The sequence below is a fragment of the Pholcus phalangioides genome, unplaced genomic scaffold (genome assembly GCF_987345545.1).
Source record: "Pholcus phalangioides strain wild (caught in Gottingen) unplaced genomic scaffold, Ppha-v1.0 ptg000015l_1, whole genome shotgun sequence".
In the NCBI taxonomy this organism is placed as follows: domain Eukaryota; kingdom Metazoa; phylum Arthropoda; class Arachnida; order Araneae; family Pholcidae; genus Pholcus; species Pholcus phalangioides.
The window spans coordinates 106193130-106215424 of NW_028301608.1; the positions used below are offsets into that span (position 1 = coordinate 106193130).

At 38.8% G+C, this 22295-nt stretch overlaps 1 protein-coding gene across 1 annotated transcript; it reads right to left on the bottom strand.

Annotated features, from left to right (window-relative positions):
- Nucleotides 1-574: 574 nt before the first annotated feature.
- On the bottom strand, nucleotides 575-21937 carry LOC149077284 (uncharacterized). Its single transcript, XM_089245061.1, has 11 exons — nucleotides 21815-21937; nucleotides 21342-21469; nucleotides 20132-20178; nucleotides 18563-18703; nucleotides 16946-17097; nucleotides 13052-13322; nucleotides 8774-8898; nucleotides 4914-5005; nucleotides 2205-2372; nucleotides 2004-2073; nucleotides 575-670 (listed from the first exon to the last, which is right to left on the bottom strand). The coding sequence occupies exons 2-11, from the start codon at nucleotides 21438-21440 to the stop codon at nucleotides 582-584; spliced, it is 1254 nt and encodes a 417-aa protein (XP_089101187.1). The 5' UTR covers nucleotides 21441-21469; nucleotides 21815-21937; the 3' UTR covers nucleotides 575-581.
- Nucleotides 21938-22295: the final 358 nt, after the last annotated feature.

Sequence of the window (22295 nt, forward strand, 5' to 3'; positions counted from 1 at the left end):
GACCATGGGAAAGAAATTTATGAAATAAAAAAAAAGGTTCAATTTCGATCAAAAGTGGCGCCTTTTTATTGTATTTTCCCATGGTCCCCATATAGTGTATATACCTCCATGGAATTCGTCCTCCAGAACGGGCGCTACGTGGGCCCGTCGTATTCCATTGAAACTTGGTATATACGTGGGAAAAATTTGAACTGCAATTAAAAAAACGAAACTTTTTCACCTGGTGGTCGAAAATTGAACTTTACTTTTATTTCATGAATCTCTCTCCCACGGTCTCATTAAGATATCCCAAACATTTGGCTGTATTCGGATGAGCAGTTTTTGAGAAGAACTACTCAGAGTTCACACGGGAACTTTAATTATAATCATCATCTTGTATTTAGTAGATACACAATTTTTCATGACTTGAATAATTAACCCATTGGTGCCCACGGGTATTTTTTTCCGAAAAATTTTGAAACGCCGTCTTTCCGTTAAGATGTACTTAAATCCGTACACCGGGTACAAATGGGTTAATTGCAAAATAAAATGAAGTTCAATTGTTTCCGAATATAAAGATTGTTTATTTCTTCATTTTTCGATTAATATGTGCTTGCGGAGATCGATGTGCATGCAGTGTAAGGCTTCGGATAGATATAGTCACGAGTGATTTCCGTTGCTTTGTTCACCCCTGGATGGAAAATAGAAACACAGAAGAAAATATTTTTATCGCAGTAAAACCAAAATATATACAGCCGGCGCTCGATATAACGACCTCGTTCGTCTCGTCGAAACAGACGTTATATTGGGAGGGCCGTTATATATCGAAAGTAAAACATATATCATAGTCGTTCTATGAAAGCATTCAGGAAATATCCTACCGGTCGTTGTAATGGAATGATCGCTATAACGTGGGGTCGTTATAACGAGCGTCGCCTGTTTACTCATTAATTTCAAAGAGCTTCAAATACATTTGAGAAAACATGAATTTTTCAAAACTCGTAGTAAGCGACGCCCGTTCTCACCTCGGCTACCTGAACTGCCGGTAACTTTTTTTTTGTCATATCCACTTATTATTGTCCTAAGGCACAAGTAGGTTACTTGAATTCGCATCCCCGCCTACGCGATGATTTTTGTTATATGTCAGTGTAATATTTTGTCACTGCCCCCCTTCCGCCCCAGTAATCTGATTTTCATGGTATAATTAAATGAAATTTTAGATTGAAAATTGATTGGTTACTTATGTGGTCTCACTTCCTTATTTCTGTTAAGTTCATAATTTAATGAACCTGGATTGTATTTACACAACACCCATTCCCCTCACGACTACCTTTTAACGTGTATTTCACAACTAATTTTGTTAATCCAAACACCCTCGCAACACTAACGCGTAATAACACGGTTTTAACATCACCACACTACGTGGGGAGAACTACGCCAATCCTGAAAGGCTGAACTTGGCTTCTAACGCTGTTTGGCTCGTATAACTGACCGTTACACAACTCACACGTCACAAAACTTGAAAACGTTGCAACTTCTGAAATATTGGTCCGATCCTAAAACGGAAAACACTTTTCTATATTATGTACAGGAAAAAAAAACCCTCTTAATGGACACCCCCTCAGATATATACATCCCTCTTTTACGGCCAAATAATGATTTCTCCCTGTATAACAAAAGTACCCATTTTAAACCCCCGATTAACGGTCACCACTCTTTTGCAGACGAATTTTTTTTTTTGTCCCGACGGTGTCCGAAAAGAGAGGTTTTACTGTATTATTTTCTCACATAGAATCACGTGTGTTATTTTTAAGCGGTCGATAGTATCCACCCTGTATATTCATTCTACTTTATGTTGGTTTGAAACGATTCCTGAGATAGCTGATCCTATTCCAACGTCGAATTCATCCGATATTGTTAGGATATGTTTTTTAAAATCTTTTCGTCAGGCTAATTATTAACTAATTGTTAGGAACATTAGTTTATATGAACAGAAACATCAGGTTTTTGATGTAATTTCCCACCAGCCAAGATCATAGTTTCATTTAGTTCTTGCTTCAATATCGAAAGGACTTGTCTAACTCCAGCTTCACCCTACAAAAAAAAATATATATATATTTGGGTCTTTTGTCGTTGAATAAAAGCAAATGCAAGTATTTGATGGTAATGAGATCTGTGTTTACTGTAAGATGATTATTTGTGGTTCAGAAACAATGAATTATTACCGCAATCGCTAATCCCCAGAGCTGACCTCTCCCGATAAACACAGCCCTGGCACCTTTCGCCAACGCTTTGAAAATGTGTTGGCCAGCCCTTATGCCACTGTCTAAGTAAATCTCTACATCAGGGTATTTAGCGTGGACTGCGTCAATGACTTCATCGACGGCATTGATCTAGTGGAAGAAAAATACCGAAATTAATGCGTTTCAATCATAATTGGCAGAAATAAATATCATCATCATTATGATTCCTGGAAATGATATCGTAAGCTTCAGATGTGTGATTTCTTCTCAGGGTGCTAAAAAATATGAGACATACACAATAGAAACGAAGGTTTCGACAGCTGGCTGCAGCGAAGATGAATCCAGGAATGAAAATTCCTGGATTCATCTGCGAAGCGAACCCACGTCTTCTCATTTGCTGGATGAACACGATAGACCACTACAATGCAAAGGCAACGGGACGTCTTTCCTTAGAACTTGTGTGCTTTGAACGGGACTATATATGGACAGTCAGACCTAACTTAGGCTGAAGCTCGTAATTGAAGGCGTGGGTGCAAGAACCAGACAGCTCCAGTTTTCTAATTTTTTCAGGGTGGACAAAAAACACTTTAAAAAATACTTGACGTTTTCTAAACTTATCAATTTCGGGTAGAACATTAATTATACCTTCTTCTATTGCACTCGCGCACACACACAGATAGGTTCTACTTTTGCCTGGTTTTTATTTTTATTGAGAAAGAAAGAATGCAGCTGTCTGGGTCTTTCCACCCACATTTGAGGCCAGGCTTACCAATAAAATCTTGGTAGATATCCAAAAAATCTTTATTAACACATTAAGACGGTACGGTTACAAGAAGTTACTAGTAATAATTTTATGGTAAAAAATCTAGAGAAAGATAAATTTAAAATAATTATTAAATTTTATCAATTTTTTTTAAAAAGTAATCCACCAAAATCACTTAAGAACACCAGTTATTTTTACACTGTTCTCAGAAAGCATCATTATTAACATCACCATCACTGGACGCCATCATTTGGCTGATATAACTGCCACCAAGCGACCTAACGTTGAAACAATTAGGTGCAAAAACAAAGGCAGCTTCTGGAACTCTCTTGTTTCTCGCACCTATTAGCTTCCAGGGACGGCCCCAATGTTTTTCAGGGCTTTTTCAACGATCACAAAACGAAGTTTATTTCGACTTAACACATTCAAAATGCGTAATCTCAATGCATACAACTTTCCTACTCCATTTCCCAATCTGACTATTCGAATCGACGTTCTCACACAGTCACTCGTTACTCGAGCACAAAAAGTCACAATTTACCACTTCCTTTTCAGCAGCTGCTCAATAATTTCCTACACACGGTATGAGACGTCAGTACAGCTTCCTTTCCTTTATATACATCTCTAGCTATTGCTTGGCGCTGTATGGTTCTTGCACCGATTGATAGAGGATGCTTTCTTTTATAGGAATGAGTGAAAATCGGAAAAAAGTGGAGCTGCCTGGGGTTCTTGCACCCACGTCTTTGCTGCGCACCTTACGGCACACAATACGACACAGGGCCAATGTGTCAATGACATCAGCATCCCCTTTTCTTTTGTGTACAGACCCCGCAAAAACCCAGGCCACCAAACAGCAGTACCAAACTATGGCCACAGTCACTAGACTCAAAAGAGGATACGGAAAAATCCTGAGAACTTAAAGAAGGATTTGTTCAACTATTAGCATTTTTCCAGACATTTAACTACTCTATAGCATATCAGTTCTACAATACAATTAAAAATTTTGCATGTGATCAAAAAATAATAAAAAAAATAAAACTCCAGAAGGTTATTATTGAATCATCTCAATACATCATATCCGATCAGGGAGGGACGTGCAAATCATAGGAGAACGCAATTTATAACGAATCCCCGCGGAGCCCGCGATACTACAACATAGAGTAAATTAACTTCCATTCACCACCAGTTGATTCATATTTTTCGACTGAGCAGTATACACTCAACAGGCACCGAATGTAAGCATTTCCTGTAGTCCCGTTGGCCACCTCGGCAAGCGTTATCTTTGCGCAATATGGGGGGGGGGGGCTCCTCGGCATCAAGGTCTCGAACATAATCGACGGTTCATTATGGTAACATAACTTCCCCAGGAAAAACTGGAGATCACTATTTTGTGAGTATTACCTCTCGAGTGCGCGTCTTGCCGCCACTTGTCAGGGGGGGGGGGGCATTCGAGGGGGGAACAAGTACTTTCTAGTTGGAAGTGAGACGATAGGGGGGAAACGTATAAAAATTTCGATTCTTTTTGTTTTGTTACACACTGAATTCTCACTTTGAAAAGTGGTACAGCGGGACTTTTGAACGCTTTTTTTTAAAGCATTTTTTAAATTGAAACCATACCTCCATGAAAGACGGTTGGTGAGATAAAGGCCGCATTAGTACTTACATGACACCCTTGGGAAAACATCCGGGCCGTGAAAGGTCTACCTGAAGAAAGATATCAGTGCACACATAACGATAGGTTAGATTATTTTCTGGTCCGCAATCAGTAGCGATATCGTGAATCTGGCCCCGCGGACCGAAAAGTTTGTGCAATCTTGGGCCATGAACTGAACAGCTAGACAATGTGCCGTATCGTTTCTACTACAGATAGGCTAGAAAAAAGAACAATACAATACATATATACAACATTTTTGCCGAAAGTCACTCACTGTGGGTGGAACTGTATCTTCCTGCCTACCACCATGATTAGACACGAATATGGCCGATGCACCAGCTTCTACGGCTCTCACAGCATCTTCACCTAATTTTAAAAAAGGGAAAAAATATACAATATGTGTGTGTGTGTGTGTGCAGGGTGCCCTTGCTAAAGCAGAAGGTGCCGCTCTAGAAGGTGTTGGCTAAAGCGTGTCCGGAAAATTCACCGCTAGGAAAGTTCACCGACTACAAGCCGTCCATGCCGCTTAATATGATCACTAACACCTGCACTCAAGGTTTGTGATAAGAATAAACAAATGATAACTATATCCGCTAGCCAGCCAATGTAGCTTTGGGGATGATAACTATATCCGAATGGATATTATACCCGAAACTATATCTGATAAATATATCCGAAAAAGTCCCGTTTACAATTACAGTGACCATACATCCGTCCGTTTTGTTGAACGGACCGGATCGTAAACAGGTGTTGGTAAAACGGGACAACTATGTTTTTCCCCCACATAATCGGTTGCAAAATGTTCAATCGAATCCATTTTTTTTCATTCTATTCTAAAATGGCACCTTTTTTTAGCTTTAAATTAAAATTTTGCATTTGTGTTACTCAGTCATTGTGAGGCGTTAGAATGGAACCGTCTACAGGGCTCCCCACTTAAAAACCTAGAAAAAGTAGGGAAAAGTCGGACGGGGTGGAGTTTACCCCCCCCCCCTTCCCCCAGATAACATAATCATAGCATAATTTTAAAAAATCCCTCTAAAATTTTTTTACTTTTTTTTTCAAATTTAAAAAGAAACAACTCATAGCCCTATTTCAGTATCCTTCCTATACGACTAACTCAAGCCAAAGCAAAATGACAGAAATGACTTGGTTAGGGGCCGTTCAAGTATTACGTAAGCAAATTTTTAGCCATTTTTGACCCCCCCCCCCTGTCAGCAAAATTGCGTCATCAGCTCTGCCCCTCTGAATCCTAACTCATATTTTCATAAAGGGTGGTTGATGACGTAAGCATAATCCAAACCCCCTCTCCTCCCTTGTCATCAAAAGTCAGTAAATCGGAAACCCCCTTCCCCCCCCCTTATCGACGATGACGTAATACTTGAACGGCCCCTTACAAAAACAATTTTTGGCCAAAACAGAGTACTATCAACCACAGATAATTATATTTTCGGTCTCTTTTCACAATATGAATGAAAATTTTCTCTTGGAATCTTGCACAGTCCAGTCTGTCAATTCTGTTCGACAATGCACAGCAAATTATGAAGACGCGTAAGTTTTTTTTAGAACGACGGTCTTTCGGGACCACTTTCAAAAAAGTACAGTGACAAATGTTGAAATTACGAGAACTGATGTAAATCTAGTCAAGGTGAACCGGATGGTATTACTGTGTGCGTTGTCGCTTCTTTTTTTCTTTGAAGGGATTTGTTTACATTTTACTGATCAAAGCCAGTGAAATCATTTTTGACAAATGAAGCACTTTCATTTCTAGCTTGCGAACTGTTCACCCGTACACAAAATGCGCACCATAATTTTGAATGTTAGTTACTGTACAAGGAAATGAAGTAGTAAATACAAACGGTTTTTTTTTCCATCCAGACAGATGTTTTAATGACTGCTACTCTACTTGCTGAACCCTCAAACTAAAGCAAATGGAGAATTAATAAGCCAATTGGTCCACATACACCGCCCCAGTCCAAATAACCTGCCGCTATGGTCATAGTGAGGGACTCGCATCGCGAGGATCCGGGTTCGAACCCCACCGTCGCCATAGTGGTGGTCGGCTGAAGTTGGTTTTCTCTGGTTCCCTACTACGAGGTGATCTCCCCCTTTAAAAAGTCTCGCCACAGTGAGCAACAGACCTACAAAACAGTACAAATGTAATTCAATCATAACACATCGCTCACTTCCTTTCTGAAATACAGATGGCAGCACTGAAAAATCAAACACAACGCTACATATGCACTTAGACTGTTAGGCACACACACAGTAACACTTCCGGCACAACTCATTAGGTAATAAATCGCCCATAAATGGTGATAGACCTGAGTTGTGCTCGGTTTGAAAGAAAAAGTCCAAATAACCTGAAAAACGATACAGTTTCTGCTTTCTCAGAATGATTAAATGCAATCTACCACATTTGTATTATTTTCCAATACTGATTCCCTCCTCAATTAAAATCAATTACATGAATGTTGTTGATAAGATTTTGTAAAAAAAAAAAGTATGTCAGAAACTTGAAAGTAGGACGAAACCAAGGAATTAGGGAAAAAATAGGAAATTTTTTACCAAAAAGTAGGACATGAATCAATGAACGTCAGGGTCTCTGCCACCGGACTTATCCCGTTGCCGAGATCTCTTCCAGCCCATCTTTGTGACAGTCTGGAACAAAGTGAGTGCACGTAACAGTCTGAGTGTGTAGCTAGTGTTGTGTACGATATTTCTGTGCTGCCATCTATACTTCAAATTGTGAGTGAAGTGTAATGATTGAATATTTGTAACGTTGTAGGCCTGTTGCTTTCCGTTGCTCCCCGCTCCTGTTGCTCTGGCGAGACTTTTTAACGGGGAGATCGGCTCTCATTCGCGCCTTGAAGTTGGAAACCACAGAAAACCAACTTCATCCGACCACCACTGTGGCGCCGGTGGGGTTCGATGCGAGTCCGTCACTATGACCACTCGACCACCACAGCGGCCAAAAAGTAGGACAAGTGGGAGCCCTGTGTCTAATGTTAATCACAAATCGTGATTTTTTTTTTTAATCTACCGTACTATACATTTCATGGATCTCTTGAGAAAGTCTCTCCGGAAAAGAAATTGGGATCTTGTCAATTGAAAGAAACTGATCAAGAACTGAAGGAAAGCGGTTTTTTTCGTAATCTTCACTATATAAAAAAAAACATTCCAAAAACAGCCCCCATATGTATATGGGTCACAGCGAATACCGTGGACTAATTACGACATCAAATACAGAGATATTTGTCAACATAGGGTGGGGGGGGGGTCAGAATTATTTTTCCCAGGGGCTATGATAACATGACACACGGAAGGCAGGACTCATTTGATCTGGTTAAAATTTTGTGGATGGTAAGTATGCAAATTGGTAGGCAGGTATAGATATCTTGGTAGTGGGGGGGGGGCAGGGGCAACTGCTCCGGTAGGGAAAATTTAGAGAGCTGCAGAGTTTTACGCGAGAACAGAGGACAACGGTATAAAAACATAGAATTTTTAAGTTTGGGGGGGGGGATAGTGTTTGTCCCGGGCAGCAAAAATTCTAGTTACGACCCTGGGGGGGGGGGGCTCAGAAAAATTAGTTTTACCCGGCAGTCTATGATGCTCTGGGCTTAATTTATGGGAATAGAGCAAAATCTCAATCTAAAATCTGAGCATTAATTAACGTGAGTTCAGATTCGCGATTTACTTAGTGTCTTTGCTTTTGTGTCACCCTCAGGGCCGCAACTAGAAACGAAAATTTACTCTGTCGCTTGTGGGGGGGGGGGATCCGTATCCATTTCGGCCATTTCGGCACCCACTGCCGAGTAAACGAGTAAAGACACCCTTCCTGGTCCAGCGTCTGGGGAACGAATCACCCCTTGTCCTCCTTTAGTTGCTGCCATGGCCAAGCTTTCGATAAGAATTTTCAACTGTACAATATATCAAGTGCTCTTAAAATTTTAGGATTTTATGTTGGATGGTACATTTTTTTTGGGGAAAAAAAAACCGTACATATGTGTGTGTGTGTGAAAACCAATGTACTATTTGATCATTTTTTCATGGTGCCCCCTCTCCTCCTGATGCCCTAAACACGTACTTATTTTGCGTAATGGTTGATCCGGCCCTGCACTGAGACAAGACGCATACCATTGAAGATCCCTTTGGCAACAACGGGTAGGCCAGTCTCTCTACTCAACCACGTGATATCTGCGAATGATACTGCGCGGTCCATCTTCTCCATTTTAAACGTATCGTTGTAAAGGTTCCTAATCCTGAAAATTGGACAAAAAAAAGCATAATTATACAATATTACTTCATTTCTGATTTATAAGACAAACTAACCAAAGTCAAATAAATTTAGTCTTGATTTTATTGCTGTTTTATTTCAATCGACAATTTTATGAGGTACATTAGGATCTATAAGGACTTCATTCTTTTTAAAAAATAATCTGTGAGTAATCAGTCCTTCAATAAGGACTTTAATTTTCAGTATATATTTGAATTAACGCATTCTCAATGTTTATACGGGATGACATTCGGAAAAGGCAGCTCCACCTTAAAGTAAAATATTTTAAAACGGGAAAATGATAATTATGTTTGCATTATACCGGTTTTAACCACGTTGGCGGAACAGGGTTGGCCGAAGTTGATTTTCTGCGGTTTTTCAAATTTGAAGCGCGAATGCGAGCTGTTCCCCCAGTAGAGTCTCTGCTAACAGCAGGCAGACCTTCAACAGGATACCTATATAACATGTAAATAAGGCATTTGTCATTTTCTTTTCAAAATATGAAAGACAGCTCGCAGCACCATATTTTGAAGCGCAGAGTGGTGCAATTGTAAGATGGTCATGTACCACCATGAAGGCTGCCGTCAGATCCGTGAGTTTGATCCTGGGGAGGAACATAAATGGCCAGTTCTTTTCCCTACCGGGTCTGGGGTGACCACCGATATATGGCGACTTTATATTTGTAACCCAACTCGTTCGGTGGTAAATTTCCGTATGGCAATATGACCAGAGTTAGCGTGTGGTAAAGTAGTGATTTTACACTAAACAAGCGTAACTCTGACGGCATAAATGCGCTGCAGCCACCTATGCACACACACGACACGTTCTGGCATGTAACCAATTTGTTAGAAATTTCCTAAAGAAATGTTTGTACATATAAAGCGTGTGTAAGGTTTAGTAGTAGAAATAGCCTCTAAAATTTTAACTACCCGCTTTGAAGGAATCATTTGGTTGAGGATTTCGATAATAGATAACGCTACAGTTGCTCATTGGTTGTCAGTCATAAGTAGGCTGACCATATTTCCTCGAGATAAATACGGGACATTGAGATTACAAATACGGGAAAATACGGGACATTGCTAATTATCGCCAAAAACGACGCTAAAACCAAACAAAGCTGCCAAATATTGTTGAAATTACGGAAAAATCACAATGGCGGGAAATGATGCATTACTGCAAATTGCATTGGATTAAAATATATTCCACGAAAACAAAAAACGTTAACTAATTCAAATGTGGAAGATTAATATTCTCATATATAGTTGTAACGATCATAAAATAATTTATGAGTTGAAAAATAATGTCAATCTTTAACTTCAATAAAGAATAAAAATTCAAGTAGGCTTCGTGTGAAATACAGGAAAAACCGGGACACTTTTGCCAAGAAGTCGGGACGACCAAAAAAACAGAAAATACCGGGACTGTGCCGGGAAATACGGGACGTATGGTCACCCTAGTCATAAGTTGATGTAACCGCTAAATTCACGAACAAGCAGGAACACTAACGTATCGGTGGACCAGATAAGGTACCTGCAAAATCGGGACAAATCCCGGAAATCGTTGTTAAAAACCGTCACATCCATTAATAATAATCGGGACAAAACCGGGAAATTTTAAAAACTTTTATTCGGTGAGCATTGCAATGTAAAATTGCAAACTGATTATGTAATACGAAAATAATATCACACTACTTCTGCACAGAGACGAAAAAACGAGTGAGACATCAGGATGGGTGACATGATTGTCTGACATATACGTAATTGAAGTACGCCATGAAGGGGAGATGCGTTACGTGCAGATACTCAGAAATTACTAGAGAGGAGACTTCATATTAGAACGTCTATGCTGCTACGAACAGTCGACTATGGGTTTACGCACTTACTAATTCGTTCCGGATGTCCGTTCGTAAACCGAATTGTTCAGAAAAATCCAAATAATTTTTTTTTCATATAAGAATTGAGGTAGAATTGATTAATTTTTTTTAAGGGCTCCGAATATTTTTAGTATGAACTTTCACAGCAGTGCTTTACGCTCAAGTGCATAACGGAAAACCCCGATTGAAATCATTAGATGAACATTAACACTAAAACGATTTTTCTTAGAAGAGACAATCCCAACCTTACGAGATAACGTTCTTATTTCACATATCGGAGTCATGTCTGGTTTCTTTAATATCATCTATAATCTCAGTTCCAAAGCCTTCGAAATTTCTGCCTGCAAAGCAATCTGGCTGCAATTCCTTCACAACTGTATTCATACAATATTTCTGTAAGTCACATTTGGTGCCAATCAGTATCATCAATATAATCAATAAGTATATTGCCATATCGCAATAAGAGCTATCAGCAATGTAGCACAGTGGAACCTCCCCTAACAGACACTCCCCCGTTAACGGACATTTCCCATTAACGGACATTTTTCTGATCCCAGTCCAGTGGAATCACAGTGGTTAGCGGACACTCTCGATAGCGGACAGTAAAATCAGACGCACTCTAATTTTTCAATGTTTGGTCACAAACCAAGAATTTATTATATGCATTCAACTGAGATTATGTATAATCCCAAAGCTTGTATTCGTAAATGTGATGAATCGCCAATCAATTACTTAATTAACTGAGCGTAACTATGGTCCAGGAATACCAGGATGGTCAATTACAATGGTTTTGTTGCTACGTGTGAAAGACTGATAATGTTATGAATGTTTTTATCTTCTTTAAGCAGATTTTAAAATTCAGTTTAATTTTTATTGCAAACTACATAGTGTGCGTAGCATGTACGAGTAAAAATAATTAATCTGCTATTAATCAAGGTTATTTTCCCATATTCGTCAGACTTTCCAACTTAATGTAAATGTAATGAAATTTAATCAAACTATCTCTATCGATAAAAATGGTCATTATGCATAACCACCGGTATATCACTTTCACAGTAACACACACACAAACATTTTAACATTAAAATGTATAGGAACCTATTGTGACAGAAGGCAAACGTCGTATAAATGTGAAAGTCGTATAAACGAGTTTCCAATGTGTACTGTATCTCCCCATTAGCGGACACTTCCCGTTAGCGGACAAATTTTTTGGTCCCATTGGTATCCGTTATCGAGCGGTTCTACTGCGTACCTATAAATTCCTAGAATAATATCTAACGTAGCTGAAAGTTAAATTGGAAAAATATTGAAAATAATTCTATTTCATTTGAGCAAGCAAAAACAGGGCAAACAGCGCAGGGCAAAAAATAGCGAAAATCCGGGACATCTGGCCACCCTTCTCATGTCTTAAATCAGAATGTGATTTTTTAAAAAGATTTCAAACATATGTACATTACCTCAACTAGGCAGGTGAAACAGGTGCACCTGCACATGACCTACTTCGAAGGGGGGCCCCAGAATAGGCCACAACGGGCCTTAATGCAAATTCTTACACTGGGCACAGGAATAGCTAGTTACGGCACTGCATGCGTAAATTTCATTATGCACATATGAAATTCACATTCAAAACGCCATCTATCGATGAAATTAACAATTATAACAATGGTGAGATTCCGATAAATTTTCGAAACCGCTCTGACTAATACGCTACGAAAACAATTTTTAAAACATTAACCAGATTTAGGTGTTCACCTCCTTGTGTTGTTACATGATGTGCATTTGTTTATGTTTTCGTACTAAATTTCATGGTTCCAATCCATTTCTTTTTGTTTGTCTTCCGTTTGTTTATGTTTTTGCTACTACACTTTAATTTTAATTCACTTCAAAAACAGTACACGGCCAACACCGTCTACAGCAGAAAGTCTCCGGGCGAAACTTCGAGGTCACTGAAGCAGCCGTCCATTTCACCTGCAGCCATTGGATATAGCAGGCCGCGACTGCAGGTGAAATAGACCACTTCAGTACCGTCACGAGCTTCGTGCGGAGGCTTTCTGCTGTAGAAGGTGTTGACACAGCCCTGGTCTGTTGCGTTCAGGGAGCTAATTTTGCATTCATTTCACCTCCAAATTCGTGACTGTAAATTCTTTTTGAAGTTATAGGTATGGAAATTAAAAAATCAGAAAGCTGTCATTTCGAATTTCAACGGAAGCTGAAATTCGCCATAATTTTAGGAAAAATAATGTATTAATAAAAAATTAAAGTTTACTTGATTTTTTCGAGGACAGCCCCGCCATCGCAGGTTAACGTAGAGAACATTGGAGCGTCGCACGTCATGACGAGGGCCTTGAAACCACTCGCTTTCGCCCTGAGTGCGATCTGTAGGGTTTCGGAGCGGTCTTTCAGAATGTAAATCTGCATCCACAGCACCGGGTTTTTTCCGTAATTATTGGCAGCTTGGTAAGCTGCAGCCGCTACGCTCTCGATGGTCGCAGAGGACAGAGTGCTCATTATCATGACTGTATTCATACTCACTGCCGCTATCGAATCACAAAGAATAAAACAAAAAAAAGGAAAACATTTTTACGAGACATATTCCGAAACATCATCCCCTAATTATTGTAATGTTTTTTGTTAATTAGTTACTACAGAATAATGCAAAAACCTCCGTATTATAATTATGTTTAATTACTTTGTAATGGAGGACGAGTCGAATTGTGGAGAAAAGGAGGGTAGGACTACTCGGTGAATTTTTGACAATAAAAACGGAACTTGTACATAAAGCCTCAAAAATTGTATATATAAGGAGCCGTTCAAGTATTACGTGAGCAAATTTTTAGCCATTTTTGACCCCCCCCCCCCCTGTCAGCAAAATTTCGTCATCAGCTCTGCCCCTCTGAATCCTAACTCGTATTTAAATAAGGGATGGTTGATGACGTAAGCATTATCCAACCCCCCCCCCTCCCCCAGTGTCATCAAAAGTCAGCAAATCGGAAACCTCCTCCTCATATACTGTATATACAGTCAAACCTCGTTAGTACGTGACTCCGCTTACCGGGTCACTTTTTGGAAGTCCGAATTGTCCTCAGTCTGGAATTGACACAGCTACGACTTCTCCGTCACTCCGCCTACTAAATCATATTCTTGCTCCCCCCCCCCCCAAGAGTGACTCATTAACGAGGTTTGAATGTACTACTCATGCCACCAATCTTCACGTATTTCACGCCGAAGTCACACTGAAGAATATTCATCATAATTTACATATCTTCATTATCATATTCATATAGCATTAATCGCGTTCCTATTAACATGTTGTATCTTCACCCTCTTAAGCATAGAATGGTGACTTTATTATCATTTATTCATATCACACCACATCATCACATAGAATTACTTAGCATCGATTAACATCAATATAGAATATCCATTAGTTCCTGTGGAAGTGGCTGGTAACTCCCGGGATAAAGATGTGCTTTCCAGCCACATTTCAAAATTTTTCGTGATCTTAGAGACCGTGTGCGATAACTCTTAAGTTGTCATCATGCCTATTCTCTTATATCAACGATGGTTTCAATGCACTACTGAATTTAATTGGCAGAGCGATGATAGAGAGGGTATGGGCTGTTAAAGTCTCATCTACGGCATCCCTAGTATACTAGTGAGGGTTTGAACAGAAAGAACAATGAAGTTAATCAGCAATTAACGTGCTGGACATACGGACTTCTTGTTGAGAGAATAGCTTATTCAAGTTTTGAAAGTATTTTTCCCATACTTACAAGACTTTTTCGATGCACTGGCATTTTTCTTTTTTGATTTTGCTTTCTTCAATTTCATATTTCTTTTCATTTTCAACTTGATCATTTTTGTCGCACCACGGTCATTTCCTGCACACGAGGGCTAATTAGAAAGGGACCTACAATTCATTGCCGATTCCGAACGGCAGCGTCCGACTTTTTAACTTTTTATACGCACCGAAAGGTTGGTGCCTTCACCCCTCGGGTTGTGGGACTCACTGCGGTAGAAATCTTTTTCTGCGGTCCTGTTGTCGCCGTTTTGTTATGCCCCGTGCCAAGAAATTTTCTGACAAGGACGAACCGGGTATCGAACTTGCGACACCTCTGAACATACCTTGATACATTAGGCGAGTATCTTATCGGCCTGAGCTACAGCGCCCCATTTCCATTTCAACAAAGAAAAATCGCGTCACAATTATGAGCGTATACTCTTAGCCCCCGTTCATTAATTTTCTAAATCGCTCGTAGATAGCTATATTCTAAACTGGACGATAGAGTTGAATTCTACCGTTGCCATACTGGTCGACGAAAAATGGCAATTCATAATAAATAAAACCTTGACTTTAACCACAAAACTTCCTTTTAACCACAAAAAAATGCTAACTAAAAGATTTCTCCCAATACGTGACGAGAATTGTGGACATCAAGGATTGTTATCAATAATGACAATTCCTTATGGCAGCGCGAATGTGAACCGATGCCACCCGTTAAAAAATCTCGCCACAAACAGGCCTGCCAACCGGTCTACACACAACGGTACAATTATTCAATCATTACACTTCACTCATACTTAGAAAAAGTGATGGCAGACTGCAGCACTACACATACACTGTGGTGGTCGACTGGTCATTGTGACTGGCTCGCACAAAGCCGCTTGAAAATTAATGCAGCTTCAGGCTCGCATTGCGGTCATTACACTTCACTCACTTCACTTCTAAAATATATGTAGATTTTTCAGTGCTGCCATCTATATTTCAGATATATCATATATATCTGCTATATTGTTATATACCTGAAATATAGATGGCAGCACTGAAAAATCAAACACAGCACTACTAAACACAAACACACAATTACACTTCCGGCACAACTCACTAGGTAGTAAATTGCCCATGGCGATAGACCCGAGTTGTGCTCGGTTGGAAAGAAACAAAAAAGAAAAAAAAGCACTACACACATAACACAAACCCTACCGTCACCACAGTGGTGGTCGGCTGAAGTTGGTTTTCTGTGGTTCCCAACACTTCGAGGCACAAATCGTGAGCCGATCTTCCCCGTTAAAAGTCTCACCGCAGAGAGCAACACGCCTGCAATGATGTACTATTCAATCATTACACTTCATATGCACAGTTAGAAAAATTTATGACAGTTGGCAGCACTGCACATAACAAGCATTAAGCAAAAACAAACTTTACGTTAGGTGCACAACACATACACGCACGGCTTCCAGCATAGGCCCAGGTCTTCCTCGACCACCTGCTTCTGCCCCTTCAGTGAAACAGAGCAACGCTCCATGATTTTGGTTAGGAGGAGGAAGCTCCTTGAGACGCTTGAAAACACTCGTGTTAACGTGGTCATAGTCGCTTTTACTTGCCCGGCCTCCAACAACAAAAAAATTGCGTGCGTACTCTTACCCACTTTTCCCTCATATCAGGGGGGTGCACAACCCTTTCCAGTTCAAGGGCCAGATATGCGGTATTTTTTCCACTCGCGGGAAAGGATCTAGTTTACATGGGATGCCCACTTGACCCTATTTTACGGGACATTCAACCTATAGTTTTCACCACATCCGGACCTTTTTATAAAAATTGTATTTTCAAATAAGCTTATTTAAATTCTATTCTTTATTGCATCAGAGAGAGAGATTGATTTTCAGATAATTTTAATTACAATTATTATAATTATCAATCATCACGATTAATTATTATCATATAAGTAAATTCATCTCAAATTATATATGTCAAACATAGTTTTTTCTTTTTGGTGAATTCCATGGCGACTTGCAGTGGACCTCTATTTCCCTCCATTAGCAATTTTCAACGATTTTTATCAATAGTTGGGAACTTCACTTCACTTTGACGACTTCTTTTTGCGGCTGTAATTGGAAACTTTATTTATCGTTGACAATCATTTTGGTGATCATTGGCGATGTCCCGTATGGATTCCGATATACGGTATTTTCATGAAGGAAATATGGTCAGTTTTCTTATTATCAATACTCTTTTCTACCAGAAAACCTTTCGGAGGGGCGGATGGACTTCTTGGCGAGCCACATTTGTCCCACGGGCTGGAGATTGTGCACTAATGAATTATGTGTTTTCCAATAAAATTTAGTATGATACCGATTTGAAGGTATGAAAGTATTTTACCTCTAGCACTAGCCTGTTCACCGTCAGGATGAGCCAGGTACTGAGCAGCAGCTGGTGCCAATCCGAAAGGTAGAGATATCTTTTCGCCGAGAACAGTGGTACTTAGATCCGTTTCGGATACATCCCGTAAATTTCGAATCCGAATCTCGACACTAGAAACAAAAAATAAATACGTTTTATAATTCCTACACGCCCCTCAACGATGATAGCTATTGTTGAATGATGAGTTTATATTCGGTTAGGAGGTCAACTGGTTAGCATTCTCTCTCCGAGACCGTTCATCCATTTGGGAAAGAGCGTAAACTATCCCAAGATGGTCTCTCTGGGCGGTCAGCTGTCATGTCTGGTTAGCATTGCATGTCTATGTTACTGCGATAAATGTTATAAATCGACTATTATGCACGCGCGCGCGCGCACGCACACACACACACACTGTTAGTAAATTTGATAAATACTAAAAAAAACTATCACTTTTACCAGAGCATCGTTTGAATTTTATTATACCTATATAAGAGTCGTTGGTAAATTTTATAAATACTGAAAATATTATATCACTTTTACTGGCGATTATACACAGTGACCAAGCGTCCGTCTTGGTCACTGTGGTGGTCCATCCGACCAACTGTCCGTTTTTAAATTTGATAAACACTTGAAATTTATCTCCTTTATCTATGTTTATGCATAATAAGCCTAGGGTAATTGGTGAATTTGATAAATATGGAAAACATAATCATTCCAAAGGAGTGTAGTATGGGGGATGAATACAGTCGGATCCCGATATAATCATAATAAATTTTCACTATCGTACCCCGTTATAATTATACAATACATGATACAATTATCCTGTGTACAGTACGATTCATCATGTTTCCCAACGACGTGACACTTGGGTATTATGCATATAATCACAGGTAAAATATAATTTTTTTAGAACTTGTCAAATTTACCAACGCCGCTTGGGTACTATGTATGTCTACAATCGCAGGCAAAAGTAATCAATTTATCAAGCTTACCAAATTTGGTTCGATTATGCATAATAACTGGTTATTGTGTTTATGTTTAATAAACATTTATCACGTTTACCGTAAAATCTGTACAAGGAAAGGGATGAAGAGCATAAGCTAGCTCAGTGGTCCTCAACCTGCGACTATATGGCCCTTGCGGTCCTGTGATAGGTGGCAATGGTGGTTATTTAATAAGATAAAACGTCTGCTAAACTATTTCAGGAAGCCGCAGATGAACCTGATGAAGGCAGCGGAGTCACGGGGGACAAACGTTTGAGAGCCACTGTTCTAAGGGGATGATGGGTGACAGTCTAGTGGAAGGGGAGCCATGATGAATAGTCAAGGGACCACAGCTCAGCACATAAAGCTGTGCGAATAATTCAGATGGAAAGAAATAAACCTTATAAGTGAAATATTGTGGGGACACATAGTCCAGCGGAACTGTACATCTTATCGCGATCGATGTGGGTATGGCCCGAAGGTCTTACGTCCATAAGGGGCCTTACATGATGAGATATAGTAAGACTTCCACTATTACTTTTTGCCATGCATGAATTCGTAGATATTTATACGCATAGCGTGCGTAGATATTTGTGAATGTCCCTGTACTTACTCATCGAAAGCTTGTATATTGCGGTAATAAGATAATTTTCTTCCACCAGCACCCCAGAAGTAATTTCTACCAGGAAAAGGGAGGACAGCAGGGGCGCATCTCTCGAAGTCTTCGACGGTTCCCAGTGAGGAAAGCTGCACGCTACAGAATAAATCGAATTGAAAATTGCAATTAATTTATTTCATGCTTGTGACTAGAACAATATACAGTATTTTATTTCTCTAATAGATAATGCTATAGGTTTGTCTAGTGCAGGGATTTCCAACGTAAAGTTTCACGCGGAACCCTATAGTTGTAAGGCTGTTCCGCGGAACCCTTGATGATAAGGTGGTTCTATGTAACTCAAACAAATATTTGAATAGTTACGTGTATATTTATAGAACGTGTTTCAGAATGTTTTTCTTTATTTTTGGGAATCCCAGTATTTGATTCGGTAGTCACTGCATAAAATCGTTTTGGAGAGGCCGTAAAAATTTTTTTGCACCGGGCCGCGAAATTCCTAAGCCCGGCCCTGTGTGTATGATAGGGCTTTCTACTCACAAAAGAGAAATCAACTGGGCCGCGAGCTTCCGAAGGTTCAGAACCCCTTGTCCAGGAAAAATGACTCTAGGTTGTGGGGGGAGGGGGTGAGCACCGAGGTTCAAGCGGGGAAAGTAAAATGTCCTCTAACATTTTTTTTCCAGATAGTGGGTGTATCCCCTTTTATTTCATCTGCCCAGACCTGTTGTTTTTCTGAGCACAGAATTTCGATATCTCGATATGACGAAATAAAATGCTACTCTATACATTATAGGGAATTTTTCTCTGCTCAGCAAAGAAACTCTGTGTACAGGGAAGCATTCTCAGTTTTCTTTGTTAATTAATACTACCATAACTTATAAACGGGTAAAAAATGTACCTTATGAAAAATATTGCAAATAAGTGTGCGGCCTACTATATATATTATATTTATTATTTATATTATATAAATAATATAATATAATATAAACTCTCTCTCTCTCTCTCTCTATATATATATATATATATATATATATATATGAGAGAGAGAGAGAGAGGCCAACAAAAAGAAAATCCCCGTTTCTAAGTGCAATATTCGCAGATATTTTAATTCAAAAAATGAGGCAAAGTTGAAAAAAAAAGCGGTATAATAACTAACGGACAACGCTTCTCTCCCTGATTTATGCTGTTTTTTCAATCTACTGATTTTTTTAAAAGACACTATCTCGTTAAAACTGAAAATAACGAACAGCTTTACGAGTAAAAGTAACAAGAAAGTTTTCTTCCTTGACAGCTCTCCGGGTTCCAGGATTTTAAAGGGTTCCGCGGCGTTTGATGATACGGAATCCCCAAAAAAGCCGTCACGGAACCCTGGGTTCCGCGGAACATCAGTTGGAAACCCACGGTCTAGTGAATTGTGATGTTGAACAAAACGTATAAAACCACGGTTATGAAAAATATTTCTATATAAAAACTTTGAGAAATATTGATAAAGATGCAGAAAAAGCATTTTCTTTCTCTTTAATGATTCATGATAATAATAATTTTTTATAATGATTATAATGCCCTTACTTAGGTAGATTGCAATATGGCGGATAATAGTTTTCGTCGCATCTCACCTGTAAATATATTAAAAAAACAGTCTTAGAGTGTAGTTCCTCTCAGTTTGCCATTATCTTTAAATTGCATATTTCAAAGGGTACTTTATAATGTACAGTAGAACCTCTCGATATTGGACACAAATGAGACAAAAAAATGTGTCCTTTAACAGGGAGTGTCCGCTCATGGGGAGGTACGATATACAGTGTAGCCTCGTTTATATGACTTTCACATTTATACGGCGTTTGGCTTCGTCACAATTGGTTCCTACACATTTTGCTAAAATGTGTATGTTACTGTGTTTAAAAGTAATACATCGGTGTTTGTGCATATACCAATACCAATCGACTCGATATACAAAGTTTGATTAAATTCCACTGTATTTATCACTTTAGCCGGTGATTATGCATAATTCCCAAATAAAGTAGGAAAATCTGATAAATATATGAAAAATTTGAAACGTTCTTCTCTTCATTAAACCGATTAATTTTTTTTTACCCATACCTCATACGCGTACTGACTGTACATATTTTGCAATAAAATAAAATATAAATTAATAAATTAAAAAATAAAATAAAAAATAAATTAAAGTAAGTCTGTGAAGAGGATAAAAACATCTCCATCTCAACATTATCAGTCTTGTAATGTTGGCTTTCTCAATACGTTATCAACAAACAAAACCAACATTAACATTCGCATTCACCATCCAGGACAACGGTCATGTTCAGTTAATAAAGTAATTAATTTATGGTTCATCATATTTACTAATCTGAGAGCTTGACATTAAATATAATCTTAGTTGGATATGATAAATTCTCGGATTATGACAAAAAATTAATAAATTAGAGTTTATGGGAGAAAATTATACTGTAGTTTGCCTGATTTTACTGTCCGCTATCGAGAGTGCCGGCTAACGGAGAGTGAAATGCATTAAAGCCTTATTCCACGGACCGGGGATCAGAAAAGTGTCCGTAGGAGAAGGTTCTCCACTGTACATATATTTTATAAGGAACGTATTATCACAGTAAAATCGTATCCAATTTCCTCTCGACGTAGGTATAGTTTTTGCTGGAGGTTTTTATTTTCTTCTCTTTGACGATAATGCAAATGAACCACTGTTAATAATTTCAATGATACTTTTTCGTTTCTAGGAAAAACAAACAAACAAGAAAAGAGTATAGACCTTGTGTTGAGGATCAACGAAATGGTTGTAATATTTCGAACCACCCTGTACTACACAGTACGCAGCTACCAAGCAAATACTGAACAGAAATTTGATCATAACGAAGTTTCGGTCAGGAAATTACTTTTCTGTAAAGAAATCACACATACACAGAACCAATAATTGAATAGTTGTTGAAATAAATTAATTATTTGCTAATTAAAAACTATTCAGTACAGAAATAGTTCAAAATGGCATGATTCCAATCGAGAAAATCCCATCAATATAACACGTTAAATTGAGACCTCGTGTATTAAACTAAAAATCAAATGATAAAAATGAATAAATAAACATTTAAAAAATCTATATTCAAAATTTATCAATTGTCGGCTTTGATTTATAATAAATATAATTTTTTTCAACATAAAATCTTTATTATTTTCTATTTCCAATCCAATTTTATATCGAATTGTGAGACAAAAATGATCGCTTACCATCAGTCTATTAAACTGAAATAACTTTGGTATCGTCCTAATATAACACCACGATCAGTAGCAATTTGTCCATAAAACACCAGCTGCGTGACGCAGTCGATAATTGAGAGTTTGATCACCTGAGCATCTTCAAATAACTTTGCTGAACTATTGAGTATTTTTCGACGAAACTCACCTACATAAATCGCCGCATCCCACCTGGGAGAGGTGATGCTATTAATAATGCGACTATTTGAGGTGCAATAGGAAAGTCCCTTTCCCCTTAAATAACTCGCGAACCGTTGATTTGGGAAATTGGGATATTCTTAGACTGACCATATTTGCTCGAGAAAAATACGTGAAATTTGGCTTTGAAATACGGGACATTGCCACACATATCGTCGAAAATGATACCAAAATTAGCAAATTTACCAACTAGTGCTAAAATCACAGAAAAGTCGACAATCAAGGAAAATGAAGCGCCACTCCAAACTGCAGTGTT